This window comes from Calypte anna, chromosome 14 (genome assembly GCF_003957555.1).
Source record: "Calypte anna isolate BGI_N300 chromosome 14, bCalAnn1_v1.p, whole genome shotgun sequence".
Taxonomy (NCBI): domain Eukaryota; kingdom Metazoa; phylum Chordata; class Aves; order Apodiformes; family Trochilidae; genus Calypte; species Calypte anna.
The window spans coordinates 2,946,929-2,968,658 of record NC_044260.1 but is presented as its reverse complement, the minus strand read 5'-3'; the positions used below and the strand labels follow the sequence as shown (position 1 = coordinate 2,968,658).

The 21,730-nt window shown below is 46.5% G+C and overlaps 1 protein-coding gene across 3 annotated transcripts; it reads right to left on the bottom strand.

Annotated features, from left to right (window-relative positions):
* Window positions 1-2,949: 2,949 nt before the first annotated feature.
* COG7 (component of oligomeric golgi complex 7) lies at window positions 2,950-21,491 on the bottom strand. 3 transcript variants are annotated; one of them, XM_008490365.2, is made up of 17 exons: window positions 21,243-21,491; window positions 20,426-20,574; window positions 19,883-19,999; window positions 19,532-19,700; window positions 18,449-18,531; window positions 17,591-17,713; window positions 15,679-15,877; window positions 13,457-13,584; window positions 12,741-12,895; window positions 11,457-11,573; window positions 10,895-10,960; window positions 9,966-10,152; window positions 6,852-6,992; window positions 6,301-6,384; window positions 5,076-5,190; window positions 4,222-4,365; window positions 2,950-3,257 (listed from the first exon to the last, which is right to left on the bottom strand). In XM_008490365.2, exons 1-17 carry the CDS (start codon window positions 21,406-21,408, stop codon window positions 3,091-3,093), a joined length of 2,310 nt encoding a protein of 769 aa, XP_008488587.1. In that variant the 5' UTR covers window positions 21,409-21,491; the 3' UTR covers window positions 2,950-3,090. The 3 variants fall into 3 exon arrangements, with proteins under 3 accessions (XP_008488587.1, XP_030315817.1, XP_030315818.1); XM_030459957.1 differs by having other exon boundaries at window positions 4,222-4,362; XM_030459958.1 differs by lacking the exon at window positions 17,591-17,713.
* Between the last annotated feature and the right edge of the window lie 239 nt (window positions 21,492-21,730).

Below are 21,730 nucleotides of genomic sequence, written 5' to 3'. Positions count from 1 at the left end.
AACTTCTGAGTGAGGAGAGAAGGGTGGAGGCAGCTGTGGGCACTGTGGCCATCCCAGGCCAGCAAGGAACAGGAGGACACGGGAGGCCCCTGGGGCAGATGGTGGTGGGTGTGTGGCCATGACCTGGTGGGTGCTGAGACACAGCACAGCATTTCCACCCCTAAGTGACTACAATGGAAACAGAGGGAAAGGAAGTCATCCCCTTGCTCCTGGAGCCTCCTGTCTGTGTTCCCTGCTTGGGGTTTGTCAGTGCTCACACCGCATGGACACGGCTGCTGGAGGGAAACACTCCACAAAGATTGGGGAGCAGGGGGGAAGTGCTGGCACCAGTTGGAAACAAATAAATTAGTTTAAAAGTTGCCTTCAAGTTCCCTTCTGGCAGCGGGTGCAGGTCAGTGCTGGCAGGAGGGTGAGGGCTGTGGCTTGCAGGAAGGGGAGGCACAGTGCTCACCCCGATGTGAGGGGGGCCAAGGGGGTTGGTGGTCCCCAGGGCACTGGGCTGACTGACACAGTGAGCTTACCCGGCCTCTGGCTTTCCCAGGAGACCATCACAACCCAGCTAGACCTCCCTTACTGAAGTGCTTTTGCAAACCTTCAAGAGGAAACAATCGTGTGGTTGAATCACGCGAGCAGAACGTGATGTTCTGGCAGGGCGCCCAGCAGGGCAGTGAGGGGCTCCCTGTTCCCTCTCCTCCTGGGGTTCCCTGAGTGTGGGGGCTCAGGAGTGGGGCTGGGGGGCACAGAGTGCCCAGGGTCCCTCCATCTCCCCTCAGTGGTGGTGGAAGTGGTGGGTCCACCAGGAGCAGGGCCAAGGAACCAGGGGATGATCTGCCAGGTGAGGTACTGACATGTCCCTGTGGGGGGGAATGTCTGAGCTGAGAATTCACTGAAACAGTCAAACCCTTAATTACTGGTACACAGCTTCCGTAACACTGCTGCAGCAGTAATGCACAAGTAACTACAAGATAGTCATGCACACAATATCTGCAGCTTCAATTTTCTAAGCAGTTTCATTTGCAGAACTCCCTACTCCACCCACTGGAACCAACCAATGCTGTACAGGCTTTTTAGCATCTGGAACAATTAGTTACTCCAGAATCTTTGCCTCAGAAACAATGTACGATTTTCTTTTATCCATGAAGCAAACACACCTGCTACACTACACTGGGAGAAAGAGATAACTTCATCCTTCAACACCAGAATTCTTATAGCAGGAGACAAAGAACTGCCTCAAGAATCCTCAGCTTCCAGTGACAGGGCAGAAGAGGATGGGAGAGGCACAAACAGCAGGATTCACCTGTTTCACACCAAGGGTAAATGGAACAGCATGTTCTTTGGCAGGACACAGACAGTTTACTGCTCCAGTTACTGCTGGTTTATAGAGGGCGTCTGACAACTCATAAAAAAGTAGAAAGTGTCTCAGGTACTTGACTTCAGCTCGTTACCAGCTTGGCGCTCTCACCAAACCATCTGATTGCAGACAAACCTGTGTGCACCAGGGGGTTGTGTTCCCACTGCCCCAGCAGTGCAGGGCTGGAGGACTCAGCTGGAGGACCAGGCACAGAGATGGGCACGGAGCTCTCCACGGAAAGGCATCACCAAACACAGAGAAGTCTTAGTACAGTACCAAACTCCCCATTCATTTAGGGGTTTTAATAAACTTTTCCTACTCTGGAAAAAAGGTCAAACATCTAACTGAAATCCTTGCCAAGAAAAAAAATGCTGCTCCAAAATTTTTTTAGGTGCCAAAACCTGCAAACCCAGTAGCTGCTCATAAAGCACCTCTGCTCTCCTCACCTCCCCAGACTGCAGTTTTGGCAGCAAAATGTCAACAAAATCCATCTGAGAACAGAAAAAGAATCCAATTTCACCCCAAAAATCTTACCCCTGGTAAAATATAAGCCTATATCAGCATGTTATACATGTGCCATGAAACACAGAGATGTCAGTGCAACAAAAAAAGATGTGGGACCACCCAGAAGATGGGCAGATTTGGCAGTGAAGCACAAAGTCACCCAGGGGAGAACACAGCAGACTAATGAGTCCTGGAAGGAGCACAAGAAATGACAGCTGCCCAAAAGACAGAGGCTGCCAGGGGAAAACAAAAAACAGCCAAAAAGCAAAGACAGCAGGAAGATTTGTGGAGTGGGCTGAGCACTGATTAGAGCAGCCTGGACCAAGTTAAAGAAGGAAGAGGCAAAGACATGGAAACTGGGAAAAGAATTACTCCCCCAAGGCATCTGGTGGTAAAAAAGAAAAACTGCACAAGTAGATACAGATTAGGGTAAGAAAGACATGTTAGCCCTCTAAAACAGAAGAGTTTGCAGGCGAGGTTTTACTCAATACCATCTTCTTCCAGTTTTCAGCTTTGTATTCTGTCCAGTTTCCCCCTAAGAAAAAAAGTTGTGGGCATGCTGGAAGCATGCTTAGGCTGGATGAGGTTTTTTTATGAAGGTCTATATATCAGGCTTTTATAAATTTTACAGCAAAACAACACTTTCCTTACATTTCTCATAAACTTCATGGCTTTCAGTAGAACATATTAATCACACAAGCAACAACCTACAAAACTGGTTTTATTCTCAGGGCTGAGCTTCATCATGCCTCATCTACTAACTGATGAGACCATCTTCTTGACTTTGTGAATAATGACAGACTTGAGCAATGACGATTGCCTCCAGACAGAAGAGCTTCCAATCAGCTGATCTTTGTGGCACTTACCCCATAATTTTAGATTCAGAATTGATTAAATTTTCTGAAAAAGCCAGTCATCTCACCACCAGGAAGTGTGAACTCTCCTGCAACCAGCAGAACACTACTAGTCAGAAGCCAGCACTGCTCAGCCTACTCACTCAAGGTAATCCTGATAATTTTGGGGAAATCTGGCTGTAGGACACATCACCTCATTTCCGATGATGTAAAAACGGAGCACGCTTTTTCTAGACAAAAGACATTTATTAGAAGTTGCTTAGAAATAATTTCATCCAATCCCCAGAGAACCTTTCACTGTCCTTGCAAAGATGATAGGGAAATAAAATCAAGCCAAAGAGTGAAGCCCTTGAGCAGTGTCCATCATGAGGGGTGTTGCAGCTAAGCCTCCAGGCCCCTGATGGCAGCGATGCTGGTGGCCATCCTGCGGGGCGTGCTCCTGGCAGCCTGACGGAAATCCTCTGGCTTGGCCTTCAGCAGACTCACAATATTTTGCAGTGTTCTTGATGGCTGAAGGCCAAGGGCATCCATCACGTTTATTAGATAATCTGTAAGATGAAGGATGAGTATGCATTTGATAAGCAAGGCACTGGGGAAATGAAAGGTACTCTTCACTGCAAGCTCAGAAATAGGCACTGTGAGTGGGGCTGGACTCTGACTGTGTGGACTGGTGTGGATTTCAGACCTCCTGTACACCATTTCAGACAAGCAACTGTTTTGTTCAGAGGGCTAAGACACATTCTGCCACCTATGACACACCCTTGGGGTGGTCAGCCAGATAAAGGATCACAGTCACACTGCCAAAGGCAAAGAGCTTGCAGCAAAGCTGGGAAGTTCTGCAGGGGTGAAGGGCTGTCGGGGCAGGATGGAGTTCCAGCTCACTGATTCAAAGTCAGTTGGGAAATCAGGGATGGCAGGGAGGATGCTGAGCACTCAGCCTCTAATCCACTTGTTTGTTTTTAAGCAATGCCAAAAAAAAAAAAAAAATTCAGTCCACTGGCATTCAAGCACTTTCAGGTGAGCTAACCAGGAAATACTGTCTGTATCCTCATTTTTTGAGCTTGGCCATGAGGAAGTCAGGATCCATGATTTACAGCAGGCAAAGGACCACCTGCCATTCACAGTAGCTATAGACACCTTGTGGTGACACTTCCATCAACTTTGGATGAAAAAATCCCATCTCATCCACATCCTCCAGAAACACCTTCCCCAGCAGCTGCCATCAGCTCTCTCCCAGTCACCCTGCATGGCATGGAAGAAGGCAGGGATGAACAGCATGTGCCAACTATCTCCCACTCTGCTGCTGACAATTTGCTCATCTTAAAAGCAACCCTTGAAGGGGGGTGTGACAGAACACTCTGCAAAAGAGAAGCTGTGAACCATCTGGGTATCAGCTCAACACGCTCATGATTAAAGGAGGAACCCAGGCTGCTGTTACTGAAATCTGATGTAAGGACAGAGCAGCCTGTGTTACAGCAACAGAACTGAGGACAATGTGTGCACTGAGCTTACCAATGTCTGTGGCAAGCTGCTTTGTGGAGTGTACTGTCAGCTCTGGTATCTGCAGGATGACTTCACAGTAAGTCTGCATGGTAGCTCTGGCGATGGAGCCCAGCCAGTAGTCAGCCATGTTGTCAAGCTCAGGGAGTTCATCTCCTGGACAGAAAATTCTCTTAGCTGTCAGCAATCTCACTAACCTGCATTTGCTGGTTTTGTAACAAAACATCATTCATAAATGGTTAACTGCTTTTTCTCAACAGATATTTCAGTATTCATTAGGATTTGGAGTTTATCAGCTGGTTTTGGAGCAGTCAAAGCAGTCATGTACCCTCCCTGGCACTGCACAACACTGAGAGTTAGCTCAGCACCCAAAACAATTGATGCTCTTCTATGACTTCTCCAGGTAAGTCATCTGCAAAGGGCTGGGGCCAGAGGCACTGGCTGGTATATTCTATAGGATCATCTTCCAGGTGTAGTTCACAAACTATTGCAGTAACAAGGATTCACAGGGGCTTTTTCAATCTCTAAAGGCATTCTTTGTTCATGAGTGTTTTGGAAATTAACAGAAGCCATAAAAGGGAACTTGAAAAGTTGCTTCAAATCCTGCACCCAAACTACAGTTTTAATGAACACTGAACTTGAACAGACCAAGCTAAAGTTTCTGGTTTGAATGAAACTGAAAAAGTTTTACTTGTTATCTAGAGTCTCTTCCTGGATATTACCAAGAGAATCTTGGAAGAAACAGCATGACTAGAGGACAGGAGACGGATCTCAAAGAGCTGTGTTTCCATAACACATCACACGCCTGTAATACCAAACTGTGAAAGCTTTCCCTCAGACACTTCAAGTCTTTGGTTTCATCCTACCTTGTTCTGGGGGGTATGGCAGTTTTCCAGCATGTAATGCCAGTTCCAAAGCAGAATCCTCTTGAGTGACAAATGGCTCAAGGTGGAGAGGAAGCGACATAATATACTGCCCAATCTAGAATAAAAGCACAGTCACTGAACAAATGTGAAGCAAATACTTCTCTGGAAGAAAAAAAATCAGCTGCAGTAATCCACAACTGAAAGCAGAAAGCTGAGCTTGGCAACAACTCACTAACCCACATTTGTTTGAAATAAATTGTCTCTTGCCCATCATATTTTGTACACGAAAACTGTTCAGGAGGCAGAGAAACAGCCATTGAAACAATCATGTTAAGAAAAACCTGAAAGAGAACTGTTATTCCAAGCAAATCTTTGACCTCTGGAGTGTCCCTGGCAATTTGTTTTCTAGAACAGAGTCTAAGAGACTGAACCAAATGAAACCACAGAAGAGGAAACTCCAATTCGAGTGACAAGGTAAACATGAATTACAGAAACGTATCACTCCCAAACAGCAAAAATAATTCCCCTGTGCCATGCTTGGGATGATAGTAACAAAAAAACTTGCATAACAAAATATACTTTTTATTGAGAAAATAATAGCAGCTAGGATTAGTATCTGAACTGTATATCCAGCAGCAACTTGAAACACCAACCAGCAGAAGGGGAGAGCAACCTGAGTGCTGCTCAGCAGCAGCAGAGCGAGGAGTCTGGTCAGAAGGAATGAACTGCTCACTCTCCTGTTCCACTCAGACACTCCCTGCCAGAAAGGTCTCATTGTTATTCCACCAGAAAGAGAATCCAGGGTGTCACATGGGGATTAGAAGGGTAAGAGCTCAAGACTTTAACTTCACAGTATGATTAAATTGCAGGAAATTCTGGGCTACATGGGCTGTGTGGTGAGGATACACTCAGTGTTCACCCCTACAAACAACAGGCAGCATTTCGCACCCCACTACCAGAGCCAACTGTACACACTGCAGCTCTACAGGGAAGAACCTCTCCCTGTGCTCCCAACATCTTATTGCTGCTCCAGCACTTGAGAGAGCACTTTACAAAAGCCACCAAAAAATGGCACACCCTAACTTATTAAGTGCTAGACCACTGAGAGCATCTATCACCATCATCTACTAAAGTTAGGAAACACTACAATTTTACAAAAACCTGAGGAAACACAGAAGAGATTCCCACAGCTCCGGGCTTCCCATAGCTAGCCTTGTGTTCTTACATTGCTGATGTATTCCAGAGGAGTCAGGCTGAAGTTTGGCAGGTCATCTGTCAAGGTCTCACCAATGCCACTGGAGTTCCAGCTCTGTAAGGCAAGAAGTGCAGAATGAACACTGACTTCCCAGAGCACAAAGTCTGCTGGTGTTTTAGGAAGGGGTCACCCAGCTGCATGACCTGTGACTACCCCAGGGCTTCTAGAAAGTAGAACACTGATGGCAAGAAAACTGCTACTCTAGTCCTCCCTCAGGCCCAAAACATCCACACCCTTTCCACACAGCTCCCCGAGGGAAATACATCCTCAGACAGGTTAGAAAAGCAACACCTCAGACACACATCAGAGCGGGCAAACACCATGGGGTCTGCTGCCAGTGCTGCCCGTGGATCAAGACAGGGAAACTTTCCCACCCCCAGCTGCTCCTGAAAGAAAGGCAATCCCAGAGGGAAACATTCTGAAAAGGACAAAGGTAAGAAAGGCTAAGCTGTACGACACCCTAGAGGATGCCATGGGTAAACCCTGGCAGTTCAGATCAGGTCACTGTGCTCATTACTCACCTCCATTTTGGGAACGAGTAAGAGTTGTTGTTTGATGCGAAGGAAAACAGAATCAAAAGCCAAGTGGTGTGCCAGCTGGTTGAGGCGGCTCAGGGCAGACCGGGAGGAAGACAACAGGTTGTGGTTGCTTGTACCTTTCTCCTAACACAGGGAAAAATGTTTTCATACAGAAGGCATTCAAGTGACCACAGAGAAGCTGTATGAACATTCTTGACGAGGTCTTCATTAAACCACCCTAACACCAAAGAGCCTTCCCTGCAATTGCACAGCTCGTTCCCTTTGGTGCCCTGCTCCAACCAGCTCTCAGACAGAAACTGCACACTGCTCCCTCAAATATAAAACAAAGAATCAGCAGCACATTCCAGCCACACCAGGCACCCTGTGGCTGGGTACTGAGAAGCATGCAGAGAAGATGGAAGGCACAAGTGCCTTTCACTCCAAGTGCACAACTAACCAACTCCTGGAGTGGAATTCAGCTGAAGTTCTGTGGAACTTGACTATTTTGCAAAGGTTTACAGTCAGACCTATTAGCACTATTAACCACAGAGCTGCACAAGCTGCAGGTCAATTAACTGCAAAAGAAATCAAAACATTCTGAGGAAATAAGAGACAGAACTCATAACCTTGACTTCTCTACTACACGTGACCAACAATGGCAAACGTAACTTAGATCCATAAGCAGATAACTGGAGTCATTTTACACTGTTCACAGACACATGCATGGATGATCTTGCAGAATTATATTTCAGAATGGATATGGCAGCAGAGCATTAGTGGCAAAGAAAGTCTTCAGCAGCCAGCATGCGGGCTCTGGAATTTGCGATGGCTCCAATAGATTCTTCCCAATGCTTTCTGTGACAAAATCTCCCTCACCTGAACTGATAAGGGCACGTTCACAAAACACAGCCAGAATCCAGGGAGAGATGGAATGAGCTCAGATTTCTAGTTTTGTACATTTCATCTCTCAGTGGATCAACTGATACTTCTGTGGAAGGTTTGGAACAGCCCATCAAAAGGCTGCAGCTGAGGATGAAATGTAATTAGGCTGGAGGGGGAATCATAGAATCATAGAATTGGCTGGGTTGGAAGGGACCTCAGAGATCATCAAGTCCAACCCTTGAACCACCATTGCGGTTGCCAGACTATGGCACTGAGTGCCACATCCAGTCTCCTTTTAAATATCTCCAGGGACAGAGAATCCACTACTTCCCTGGGCAGCCCATTCCAATGCCTGATCACTCTCTCCGTAAAGAAATTCTTTCTAATATCTAACCTAAACTTCCCCTGGCACAACTTAAGACCATGCCCTCTTGTCTTGTTGAAAGTCGTCTGGCAAAAGAGACCAACCCCCCTGGCTACAACCTCCTTTCAGGGAGTTGGAGAAAGTGATGAGGTCTCCCCTGAGCCGCCTCTTCTTTAGGCTGAACAGCCCCAGCTCCCTCAGCCTCTCCTCATAGGGTCTGTGCTCGAGTCCCTTCACCAGCCTGGTTGCCCTCCTTTGGACCTGCTCCAGGACCTCGATATCCTTCCTGAGCTGAGGGGCCCAGAACTGGACACAGGACTCAAGCTGTGGCCTCACCAGGGCTGAGTACAGGGGCAGAATCACTTCCTTGGACCTGCTGGCCACACTGTTCCTGATACAGGCCAGGATGCCATTGGCCTTCTTGGCCACCTGGGCACACTGCTGGCTCATGTTCAGCTTCCTGTCAATCCAGACTCCCAGGTCCCTTTCTGCCTGGCTGCTCTCCAGTCACTCTGTCCCCAGCCTGTAGCGCTGCATGGGGTTGTTGTGGCCAAAGTGCAGGACCGGCACTTGGCCGTGTTGAACCTCATCCCGTTGGAATCAGCCCAACTCTCCAGTCTGTCCAGGTCCCTCTGCAGAGCCCTCCTGCCTTCCAGCTGATCCACACTTCCCCCCAGCTTAGTGCTGTCTGCGAATTTGCTGATGATGGACTCAATCCCCTCATCTAAATCATCAATGAAGATATTGAACAGAACTGGGCCCAACACTGATCCCTGGGGGACACCACTAGTGACCATCCGCCAACTGGATGCAGCCCCGTTCAGCACCACTCTCTGGGCCCGGCCCTCCAGCCAGTTCCTAACCCAGCACAGGGTGCTCCTGTCCAAGCGGCGGCCTGATAGTTTTTTCAGGAGGATGCTGTGGGAGACGGTGTCAAAGGCCTTGCTGAAGTCCAGGTAGACCACATCCACAGCCTTCCCCTCATCCACCAGTCGTGTCACCTGATCATAAAAGGAGATCAGGTTGGTCAGACAGGACCTGCCCTTCCTAAACCCGTGCTGGCTGGGTCTGATCCCTTGCCCATCCTGCAGGTGCTGTGTGATTGCACTGAGGATGATCTGTTCCATAACCCTGCCAGGCACTGAGGTCAGGCTGACGGGCCTGTAGTTTCTGTGTCCCCTTTCCAGCCCTTTTTATGGATTGGCGTGACATTCGCCAACTTCCAATCATCTGGGATGTCCCCAGTGATCCAGGACTGTTGGTAGATGATAGAGAGAGGCTTGGCAAGCTCTTCTGCCATCTCCCTCATCACCCTTGGGTGGATCCCATCCGGTCCCATAGACTTGTGGGGATCCAAGCATCTCAGTAGGTCACTGACAGTGTCCTTCAGGATTACAGGGGGGCTGTTTAGATTCTTGTCACCTTCTATGAGCTCCAGAAGCCATCTGTCCTCAGGGTAACCTGTCTTTCTGTTGAAAACTGAGGTAAAGAAGGTGTTAAATACCTCAGCCTTTTCTTCATCTTTGACAACTATATTCCCACCCGTGTCCAGTAAAGAATGGATGCTTTCCTTGCCTCTTCTTTTGCTGCTGATGTATCTGTAGAAGGACTTTTTGTTATCCTTCAGAGAGGTGGCGAGATTCTGTTCATATTGTGCCTTTGTCTCTCTAATTTTCTTTCTACATGGCTTAACTATATTCCTAAATTCCTCCTGAGTAGTTAGCCCTTTTTTCCATAATTGGTAGGCCCTCTTCTTAACCCTAATTTCTTTCAGAGTCTCCCAATTCAGCCAGAATCCAGGTCTGATCTACCAAAGGTGGGCCCAACAGCATCCTGTGACTGAGACAGACTCTCCCTCACACCAAAGATACCTTTAGTGTATAAAGTGTCTCCATAAGGCTGGCATACTCTGATGGATTCTCTTTCAACAGATAATTGTATTCCTGCCAGGGATTCTTTACAGAGCTCTTCTTTTCTGCAGAGCTGGTATCTTGAAAGCCAGAAAAACTACAAGGGCTGTAGGAGTCTGAGAGATACTTGCCAGCAGTTGATAAAATCCTGAAAAAAGTACACAAAACTTAATCAGCACTGTTGCTCTCATTGCTCCAAGGACCCACACTACTTTTCTGTTACTTCCAAGCAGAGAGTGTTCATTGGTGGCAGGCACTAATTACAGCCAGCTCTCATGTCTACTGTGTAACTCAAAAACTGCACAAGTACTGAGATGAAAAAGAGAGGATTGTTGTCTCTGAACACCTAGCAAAGCCAGAACAAACCCATCCTCCTGTGCTGCACAGGCCGTGGTGTCCTCTACAAAGCACTCAAGTCAGACTAAAGCAGTTCAGTGTACAAGAGGCTGAACAGTGCAGTGCTTACAGGCAACAAAAGATCTGTGTGCTGCCTGTGCTGGACGTTCCTCAGGTTACAAGGAATCGATCAGTTAAGGCACACCTAGGTTCAATTCAGCAAATGATTCATGCCCCATCTCACAAGGGGGGTGAGAATCTTGCCAATTTGATCTGGTGGAAAATTCCTTCCTGACCCCAATCTGTCAGTCCATTTAATGCCTAGCCAGGTAGCCAAGGAAAAGGATTCTGCAGACTGTCAAGAGCACACGGGTGAGTGGAATACTCTGTGACCCATCTCTGACATTTCAAAAGCTGGGGAGGGGCAGTGGGGTGAAATCACAGCAGTTCTGCTTTTCCTCCACAGTCTACACAACTGAAGTACCTTAGGGTTTGTTTTCTTTCAACCTGGTACCTATGCTGACAGCTCGTGAATTAAGTTCAGCACAACTTACCTGTTGGCCAGCTGCTGCTCAAAGTCTCCACACTGACGAAGGAGCTCCCCACAAGTAGCAATTATCCTGGGAGAGAACAAGACAAAAACACTTGTGAGATCTGAGGCAGATAATGCCAGACCCCCTCCAGACAGCCCATCTCAGGCATGTGCCAGCTAATTATAAAATGCAGCAACTAAACCACAGCCCACAGGGGACACATCTGTCAGGAGCTACTTTGGTTATTAACTCTGCATCCATTTGACAATACACTGATATTTTTCTTTGCCCAACAGCCTCATCCACATGAGACTTCTTATCACCATGGCTGTGGCCAGCTCAGTGTCTCTGGGAAGAACTCTAAGAGCTGCTGCTCTTTCCAGTGACAGCAGTCTTGCTCCCAACAGGGTGGGGAACCTCCGAGCACTTACTGTGCCAGCAGCAACCTGAAACCCAGCAACACTGCAGCTAAGTGGGCATGGCCCTGCATTCTGCATGAAGAACTTGTGTAAACTGACCCCAGGTAATTCCCTTCCAACATCAAGACAAAAATTAGTTCTGTGCACAAAAAAATCCCCTTTACCGGACAGAGTTCTGGAAGGCAGTCCAATCCTCCTGGAAAAGGGAATCTGAGGGGACATCATCCAGGTTACATTTCTTCCGTATAGACTGCAATGTATTTGTGAAGTCAGATGTGTACCTGCAATGAGAGATGGGGAAGAGAGAGGCACATGCATAAGGGAACAGTTTGGAGACCAGTGTAACTGCATGTCCTGCAATTTGCTTGTTCAGTCCTCATGGGCCAAACCAAAACAAGAAAGTCTTAAAGGAGTTCAGAAGAGACACTGTAGTTCCAGTCCAAACACATGGATGTGAAGAGCTGCTCAGCCACAGCCCTCTCAAGCCTCCACTAGAAGATGGAGAACTTTAGAGTAACAATATACTGTGTGACACCCCTTCGTTTTGTTGCTGAAGGGTTCCTAGGAAGCCTCCACTGCCATAAGAAGGGATGAGTAAGACATTTTGTTACCACTATACCAACCAGATCTCCCAGCACAGACCAGAAAAAGTTCATAAGGCAACTGCAACTTCATCACTTGGCCCTTACTCCAGGAACAAGAGTGACAACAATCTCATGAATTTGTTTTCTCAGCTACTCCCCAGATGAGAACATGGATAAAAAAGAGAACATTTTGTTTTACACACACACCCTTTTTTTTTTTTTTAAATAATGCCCATACGCTGGAGACAGGCACACTGCTGTGTAATTGCCCCTATAAAGAAGGTGAAATCAGAGAAGTGTGCTTTCCTCTTCCCTCTTCCTCACAGGGCAGCACAGTAACAGTTTGATTTATACCTTGTGAGCAGCTTTTTTGATATTAGGAAAGAATAAGGAGGTAGTCAGTACTGCAATATGAACCAAGCAGGATGACACTGATACTTTAGGACCAGAACTTAGAGTGAACTTCATTCACCAGGGCACCTCACACTTGCAGGTAGGTTCTGAACGTGAGGTCACTTGTCCCAGAAAGCACACACTTTCTCACCAAGTTCTACATTCAGTTGCCTCATTTGTCTTCATCTTAATCTGTTTTGAGAAACATTTTTCCTTCCAAAAGTGTTTATTAAAAATGAAGACTCAGTCCAACCAGAATAGAGACAGGAAAAATCTTCCACTGAGCCCTATCAAGCTTCCATTTTCCCCCTGTGAAAGTCACTGCCTGAGCAAAGTGGCCGGAGGGGATGTCACAGTCACAGACACTTTCTGCTCTCAGATATTTTCCACAAACTACAAAGTCCTTGGCCACAAACAGAACACTTGCTGCTCCCCTGGCATGCGTAAAGCAGTGACACAAGCAGCACTTACTTTGTGAACAGAGCTTTCAGGGCCCTGAGGAGCCCACACACCCCCAGCCCATCCGTCAGTTTCACGCAGTTGTCGATGGCTCCAGAGGCCAAAGTGAAGAGTTTGTTGACTGAATGGTTCAACTCCTGGACACAGTCAATTACTTCCCAGTGCTCCTAAATAACAGCAAAACAAAGAAGTTGAGCCCAAGTCTTTCAGTGCATGTCCAGGCACTAAAAAAAATTTTAAAAAGACACCTTGTAAAGCACATTGCTCTCTTATATCCCCCAACCTTGTGCCTCTGCAGAGAGAACACTTAACAGAACTCAGGTTGTCAGATCCTGCATTTACCAGGTCTTCAGGGAATAATATTTCTGCCAACAACAAATAGCTCTGCCAATACCATAAAAAGGACTTTCCTTCCCCAATCTTTCACTTAATTAATTCTATTTAACCTGAAGCAGGTTCTTGGTTGGCTGTCATATTTTGGTCAAGTCTTTCTCCAGCAGACCCAAAGAGTGCTGGGTACTGGCTGAAGCAGCAGAAGAAAGGAGTTACACCTCAACTTTATTTCTTAAACAATATTTAATTAACAATAGCAAAATATACAGCAAACAGGAAAAACTGCCAAAATAACACTGGGGAGAAAAGAGAGCAGTAACTATGGCAAAGCCACTTGTACTTAGGAGAGGCCTCAAGCCTCTCCCTGTGTGGCAGAACAAAAACTGCTACATTACCAAGGGCACTGCACTGATCTGGATGAGGAGGTCTTCTTCTTCCAGGTCCCCATACTCGAGTTGATAGGGCTTGTATGGACCATACACTGCTTCCACCAGTTCCATCATTTTTACCAGGTTCTGCTCCCCTACAAAGAATCAGATGTTTAGTCTACAAATAGATGAACATGCTACTAAAAATCCTGTTTGAAGCAACATGCAGTAGTTCTTCAGTTAGAGCATGCTGCCTACACAGGCTTGGAATGTTGCCCAACAGCTTTAAGTCTCAACAACACAGATTTCTTTTTTTCCATGTTTTTGTTTTTTTTTTTTTAAAAAAGGTTATTATCTCTATCTGCTTCCTAAACCCAAGATGTTCTGCCTCAACAAGTACCTTGAGAAAATTATCACTGACTACTCCAAAAACAAACCTCGGTGACAAAAAACAATTAAGCATTTCAACCTACAGAAAGGAAGGTACTGAAACCATTTAAGAAGTGAAACACATTACACCCACAACTTAAAACAGAGCTAATCCTCATTTATCAGAAAGCCTGGTTCATACTTAAAATAACTGATGCTAACTCAATTCACTTAGCACTATTGTTTCATAATGTTCACCAACCAGAGCTGAATGTGAACCATGAACCTAAGTTCATCTCAGTGCTGTTTTGGAGAGCAGGGAGCTGCAAACCCAAACAAAACCCAGGTCTGAATGATTATTTCTCCAGTCAGAACTGGACACTAGCTGTCATTGGGAAGTTTTGCCAAACTCAAACTAGCAGCAAAAAAGAATTACTTGGATCCTGGATATAAGAAAAAGTTTTTACCACCCTATGGAATGGAGCAGCTTGCCCAAAGCCTGTGCCATCTCCATGCTTGAGCATTTTTGAGGTCAGACTGGACAATACCCTGAGTGACATGGTCTGAACTCAGAGCAGACCTTGCTTGGAGCAGGAGGTTGGACCAGATCATCTCCCCAAGTCCCTTCCAACCCAAATTATCCTGTGAATCACAACTGAACCCTCCCCTCACATAAATACACATGGGAACTGGTTTGGGCCTGTTCTGCTGAGTCACACAGCCTTCCCATTCTTGAGATACTTCTCCTCCCAAACACCTTACACCTCAGCAAAAGAGAAGAAAACAAACACCTCTTTTTTTAATGTTTTCAGATAACAGTTCAGCAGCTGTCTGTCTATTCCACCATTTCCTAGAATTTTACATCATTTTTCCAAGTTCTCTTTAGTCATTTCTATTACGGACCATAAAGGAAGCTAAACCAAGGATTGAAGATGACTGACAAGGGTACACGATGGCAAAGACAACACAACCAGACACAGTGACAGTCATACTCCCTGAAATTGCCCAGTAATCATGATTTACATGATCAAGTAGGAATCTGGGTTTAAATAGCTCAAGACAATGTTATGAGGAACCAAGCACAGGAAACATAGCATTAGGAATGCTCCATTAGCTTTAATTTAGGATTTTCCCATGCCCTGTCTTTGAAGGGGCCCTACCAGATTAAAAAAGGACTATAAATAGCCAACATGTCAAGTCAGGCATAATCTTAAGTAAACACAGCACCTCACTGCATTGTGGTTTGTGGGAATTATTAATCAAGTCATGACCAAAATGGGATGACAAACACCACAAGGTAAGGAAACAAAGGTTAGGATTTGAATCAAACATTAAGGATGCTGCCTGGGAATCAGCTACCAATGGTCAGAAATAATATTTGGTACTGCATTTTAACCTGGTTAAAAATATGCCAGGAGCGACACAAAAACTACAAAATAAAATTTAAGCATCCAATTGATGGAGCTTTCAAACAGGTTTTCTCTTGTTCAGCAAGGTGTGACTTAACTCCAGGAAACTCCATGACATTTATGCTTTGTGCAATGGGTTTCACAGGTAGCTTCCCTAGAGATATTTCCTCATCTGTTTGACAGAAGAAATACTAACGCTTGTAAAAGAAAAAGCACCAAGTATTATTTACCCAAGTCAGTAAACATGCTCAGCACAGGTCTGATTCAATAAACTCATTCAGTACTGTGTCAATACCTTTAGTGTAAGATACAGACATGTGTACACACACAAAGGTGCAAATGCCACGGAACTGGTCAATACTATAAAGGAGATAATCCCTCCCTCCATGTAAAGCTAAACAAAATCCTACAATGGAACTTGACAAAGGAGCTGGCAGAGCAGAATGACAAAATTCAGTGCCCAAGCCTTACTCATGTTTGGCAGCATGGCCACCTCCAGCCCCTTGGCAAAGTGGATGGTGGCATTGTAGAGCTCCAGCAGTTTGCTCAGCTTGGTTTCTTGTCCTGTCCTCTCCATGGCAGTGCCGAGGCAGACAGGGATGGAAGGCACCAATGCTCCCAGAGTTTGAATCAACAGCACAGTCACGACTTCATGGGGGTTCTTGAAAACCTGTGGTCACAGGACAGCTATCAGCAAAGACACTTATCTCTGAGGAAGAGGAGAGGTAGCAGTGAGAAGCTGATAGCCCCACACACCATGTGCCACCACTTCCCAGGGCAATCATGCTCAGAGCCTTCCTTATGCCTTTGCCCGAGACCTGGGATCCTTAAACAGAGGGACAGAAGAGGCAGAACAAATTGTCAGCAGAGAGGCAGGATGCCAGAACTAAGGAGTAAAGAGATGGGAGAGAAAGCAGGAGCAGCCTGACCTGGACTTTTTCACTCAGCACAGAAAACTGGGCTGGCCACGTGCTTCCTTCTATTGAAGGATTAATAAAAAATTACCTGTTGATGAAAGATGATGATACACAGATCAAGACGACATTTTGTGCACTAAAAGATCTTAAGATCCTCAAACGATGTGAGCTCCCAACCAAAAGTGAAAAAAAAATTGAAAAACCTCACAAGGGGTAAAAAAACCCAAGGGAAGTCTGCTGCAGCTGCAAGAACCTCACTGGTCTAGCACACAGGACAGCCTGATTACAAAAGTCTAGGTCAGTATGTACAAAACTGTTGAAACTTCTTTGAATACAGCAATCAAGACATTAGAAGATGGGTATTATAATTGAAGAACTGAATTCAGAAGAACACAGACACTGTAGTAATTCGAAAAAACACCTGGCAGAAAAGGGCATTTGAAGACAAGAGCACTTGGTTTACACAAGTGTGTTGGCAAAAAATAATTATATCAACACAATATGAACAGTACTGTATCACACACCAAATTACTGGTCAGATAGGCAGCAGTCCATGCTGGAAAGGCCAGAATGACTGTCATCAGCTCAGAACTTTCATTTACATGCACCACCACTAGCATAAAATGCATTATTGACTTTTGTTGTGACAATTGCCAGCTATTCTCACTCATCTTCTTTAAAAATTGCCTTAAAAGCAAAGTCACCACAGATACTCAATAGCATAAAAAAGGTCCAAGAATTCTTCAGACACAGCTCTGTCCCACGTGCCACTTCTTTCTCACAATCAAAGAGTGTCTGTGAAAATGTAAGCTGTCATCTGACCTGTAATTCATACTGAATCCTTAGGCAGAGGAAATACACTTCAAGGAAACACTGAGCTCCTTTGCAGTACAAATGGAGCACTTGCACCAGGCTTCATGACATGAAGATAAGAATCTCTTACCCTTCATGGATGAAAAACTCTTAAAGGCTCAACAATATGAACTTTTATTATCCTTCAGTGAAATGAGGACATCTTTTTGGGGGATCCTTGGCAGGAAAAACAAGCACACAGACTCCAATGGGTGATAGCAGAGGCCCTCAGTGTCTTACAGAGTGACATGAATCAGGCCCATCTGACCTTGAGGGCCTCCTCCAGGCCAAGTGATAAAGCAATTCAGGCATTTCAAATGTCTTGCAACATTTGCAACACCAAGAAGTTAGATTTAACTTAAGATGCAGATGAAGGTGATAGAGCAGCTTTAATGCAAATAACACAGCAACCTTGCTGCCAGTAGAACCCCAGAAATCAACTCTGGACATGAAACAAAAAGCAGGTTGCAGGCCCTGTCTCGCACTGATAAGGCACAGAGTGTAACTCAAAGAGTGAGCACCAGTGAACTATTCTGAGCTTTCTGAGGATGAGGAGTGTGTGCTCAGTGCCAACCCCTCCCATAGGTGACAGCAGCCCTGTGCAGTGCCCACACCTGAGCTGCCCACTGCAGCTGTGAGTGCCAGATCCCCAGGAGTGTGTCGTACAGCTCTGCCAGCTGCCGGGCTAAGCTCAGGTCACTTTGGCAGAGATCCTGCCACACTGCCACCAGCTGCACCTGCAGGGGCAAGGAGAATTGCAGTTAGAGGAGAGCTGACTGTCCATAGGTTTTGTGATTTCAAATCAAGAACTTCCTTTACAAGCCACTTGTGCTAAAACACAATGTCTCCCCTTGCTGCTCTCTCCAGGTTTCAGCATAACACTTTGCTATAATTCAGTGCTGCAGAAGGAAAAGACATTCAGCGTCAAGCTAGGGGCTTCTTAGTTGAGTCAAAGATTTAATTAACATTGGCATTTTACTCATAAAACGAGACTGTAACTGATATCTCTATATAATAGTTGAAATATTTGGCAAGCCCCAGCCTTGAACTTAATCCCCAAAAATCACAGTCACAAGAGAATTTTGAGGATCAGGTTATGCCTACAGAACTCTCTGGAATTCCAACTCTTAATCTTACCTGAAAAGAGTCTACAGAAGTCAGCAGTAGGCAAGGAGCATCAATAAAGTTGCTGCTGACACAGCCAAGAAAAAGCAAAGAAAAACATAAGGCACAGAGAAACCAAGCAGAACACACATATCCCCCATGGAGAATTACTGCTGAAACATGGGGAGCAACCAGAGCTGTTCAGAGACAGGAAAGAAAAGTCTTAGAATGAAACATGGAAAAGAACAGGTTGCATCCTCCCAGGAGCAGGAAAAGTAAAATACGTGAGAGAGCAGCTCCCCCTGCAGCCCACGCCGAGCAATTCAAATCTTTATTCCAATGTATCAAAACATTACCAAAATACTTACCTTGTGACATTTGTAATAGTAAGCAAGAAGCTGGGGCATCCGATCAATTTCAGTGAAGACTTTAACAAAGGTTTTTGCTTGATCTAAACAAAACAAAACAACAGTCAGCAGTCTGGAAGATGAGGGTGAGTCCTTAATCTAACTGAGCAGGAGAGATGCTTCCAATAGGGTACTTTCAGCTTTTGTTTGCTTATCCTCTCAAACAGCAGTAGAACTGCCTAAAACCCACATTTAAACAAGAACAGGTGGTAGATTGGAGGAATGAATTTAACTTCTTAAATTTAAACTTCTTAATCAGCAGATAAAACCAGAGCCTAGAAGGAAAACATTCTTTTCCAGAAAGAAGCTGCTATCTGCAAAACCAGAACACGGCTCAACTTTGCTCTCAGAACTCCTCAGACCAATAGCTAACAGACTGGCCAACAGCACAGGCAGCTCTTCTACAAACCTTCAAAATCCAAGTTCCTCAAAGGTCTGTTTTGCACTGTAAGGGGGGTGACTGTAGTACTGTCCACAAAATACAGAGAAATTAGCTAGAAATAAGCCTTGTTTTTTAAACAAGGCCCAGAAGGCAGATAAACTAGAAGTGCTGTGACAGTAAGAGAGGGGAGGATGAGCACAAAGAACAGTCAAAAGAAACAAATCAGCTTTAAAAGGTACTAAGGAGTCAGAATGTTCCCACATTTCCTTCTTGATTGCAACATCAAGAAGGAAACAAGATGCCCAGTAGCACTCTGATAATGCACAACCAGAAGCCTTTTGCTCACTTGTGCAGCACTTGGAAGATACCTATGCACAACTCAGCTGTGTCCCAGGGCAGCCCTGCCCCAGCACCTCCATTTCACACCCCCATGCTGCCTGTAAAGCAGCTCACAGTGCCCACAGGTGCACCAGATGCAGGAGGATCAAAGATATTCTGCACTGCAGGCAGCTCCAGAGCCCAGGACATCTCCTGGCACCTGTCTCCACCAGAAAAAGCCAGTGCTAGGAGCCTCCTGGACATCAAACTTCCCACCCAAATATTTGACTTTTTAAAGAAAACAAACTCTGCACTGACAGTGAATGGCACAGAGCCTTACTGACCTACAGACTGGGAGTTAAAAGCAGTGACAATCTGTGGGCTGGTCATGGCCTCCAGCCTGTTCTTCAGAGCCTCCAGATGCACACACTTCTCAGAGTAATCTGGAGTATCCACCAGCATGGCCAGACTGCTCTGCATGCTTGTGAGTTTGGCTGAAATCACAGTCACATCCTGCCAGCAGAGAAGGACAACCTGGTTACTGAAAGTGACCTCAAAAAGCACTCACACCAATTTCACAAGGGCATTCTACAAACAGGTATGTGTTCTAAAGTCACATCAAAAACCTACTTTTAAACACAGTTTCCCTGGATTGCTGAAGGTGCAAAGAACAAAAAGAACAATGGGGCAACTACCTGTGTCTTAAGAGTCTCCTCAATGTCTGCACTTAATGTACTCCACTTGTCTGCTTCCTGAAGGGATTCAGCAGCCAACTGCATTCGAGATTTCACTCGGTCAATCTCTACCAGGACCTAAAGGAAAACAAGTAAGATGTTGGCCACTGGAACAAAAGATGGGTGCCACAGATACTTACATTATGGGAGTTATTGATGGTTTGGATTTTAACAATTGGGTGAAACAATCTTGCCCATTACAAGAAGGAAGGAGCTGGCTAAAAGAGCTAGAGATGTTAAATCAACTTCCAAAGTCAAACAACAGAAAGTTAGTTTGAATCCTGGACTTGTAATTTTAGTATCCACTTTGCCTGAAAAATGCTACACAACCCAGGTAATAACAGGCAGAAATTAGTGTCCCCAGTCAGGTAACTCTGTACTGAAACATCATCAGCATAGCCAAAGGAAATGCAGACTGCAGTGGTCTGTGTCACACCCACTTTTCTACTAGTGGAAACTTTAAAACTTCACAAATTGCAGGCAAACACCAAGACAAGAACCCACTTGCATTGACTGAGCTGTGTCTTCTTCAAATTTCTTGATATCTTCTTTAACAAGGATCATTTGCTCCTTCAGGAATGTTGCCTCTTGTTTCAAAACCTCCACTTCCCGGAGGACTCTGGGCATGTTCTGCAGAGCCTGGTGGCTTGTTTCTACAGAGAAAAGCAGCAGAGTGAGGGGGGCTGCAAACCCTTGCAGGAGAGAGGGAGTTTTCCGATAATCTTATAGAATCCCAGAGTGGCTTGGGTTGGAGGGACCTTAAAGATGATGGGCAGGGACCTCTCCCACCAGCCCCATTCAACCTAAGCTTCAACACTGCCAGGGATGGGGCAGCCACAGCTTCTCTGGGCCAAGGCCTCACAACCCTTACACCAAAGAATTTCCTCCTAATGTGTAATGTAAATCAACCCAACCAGAAATACATTAAAAAACAACAACAAAAAAACCTCCCAAACAAAGCACCACAACCCAGACAACAACAAAGCAAAACCCCAAACAAACCCAACAAAACTTCAGATCTAACTTTATGTACTTTGTCACAGAATCACGGAGCTGTTTTGGTTGGAGAATACTTTGAAGAGCATCAAGTCCAAGGGGTAACGCAGCGCCGCGTCCCTCAGTGCCACGTCCGCACCCTCTGCCCCCCGGTGCTGGGCAGGTGACCGCAGCCCTGCCCGGGCTGACCCCCCCGAGAGACCCCAATGTCCCCAGTGTCCCCCCAGCCCCAGCGCTCTGCCCCTCACGGAGCGCCGGGGCTGCTGCCGACCCAACCCCACAGGGGTCCCGGTGACCAGAGGGACCCCCCCCGGGCTCCCCTCACCCTCCACGGCGTTGTTGACCTCCTGGATGAAGAGCTGCAGCTTCATCACCAGGGTGGCGGCGTGGGCATCCACCTTCCCGGGGGCCTCCTGCTGCACGGCGCGGAAAGCCGCGTTCACCCAGCCCTTCACCTCGAAATCATCCGACAGGAACCGCGAGAAATCCATAGCGAGAGCGGTCGGGACGCGGCGCCGGACCCGCAGCAACAATCCCGGGCAGGCCCTGCCGGCCGCCGTCCGAGGGGCGGGACCGGACCGGTCCGGTGGGCGGTTCCGGAACAAGGAAGCGGTGACGGTGAAGGGGAGGCCCGGACGGACCCCGAGCCGGAACGGGAGTTCCGAGTGTGGCAGCCGCTGGAAGCCGAGACCCCTCGGTGCACCCCAGCACCGCCGGAGGGTCCGGACGGGATCCCCGGAACCCTGCGGTCCTCCAGAACCCCCGCTGGCCCGGCCACCCCGGGACACAGAGCCGCCGGTTCCGAGCCCAGAG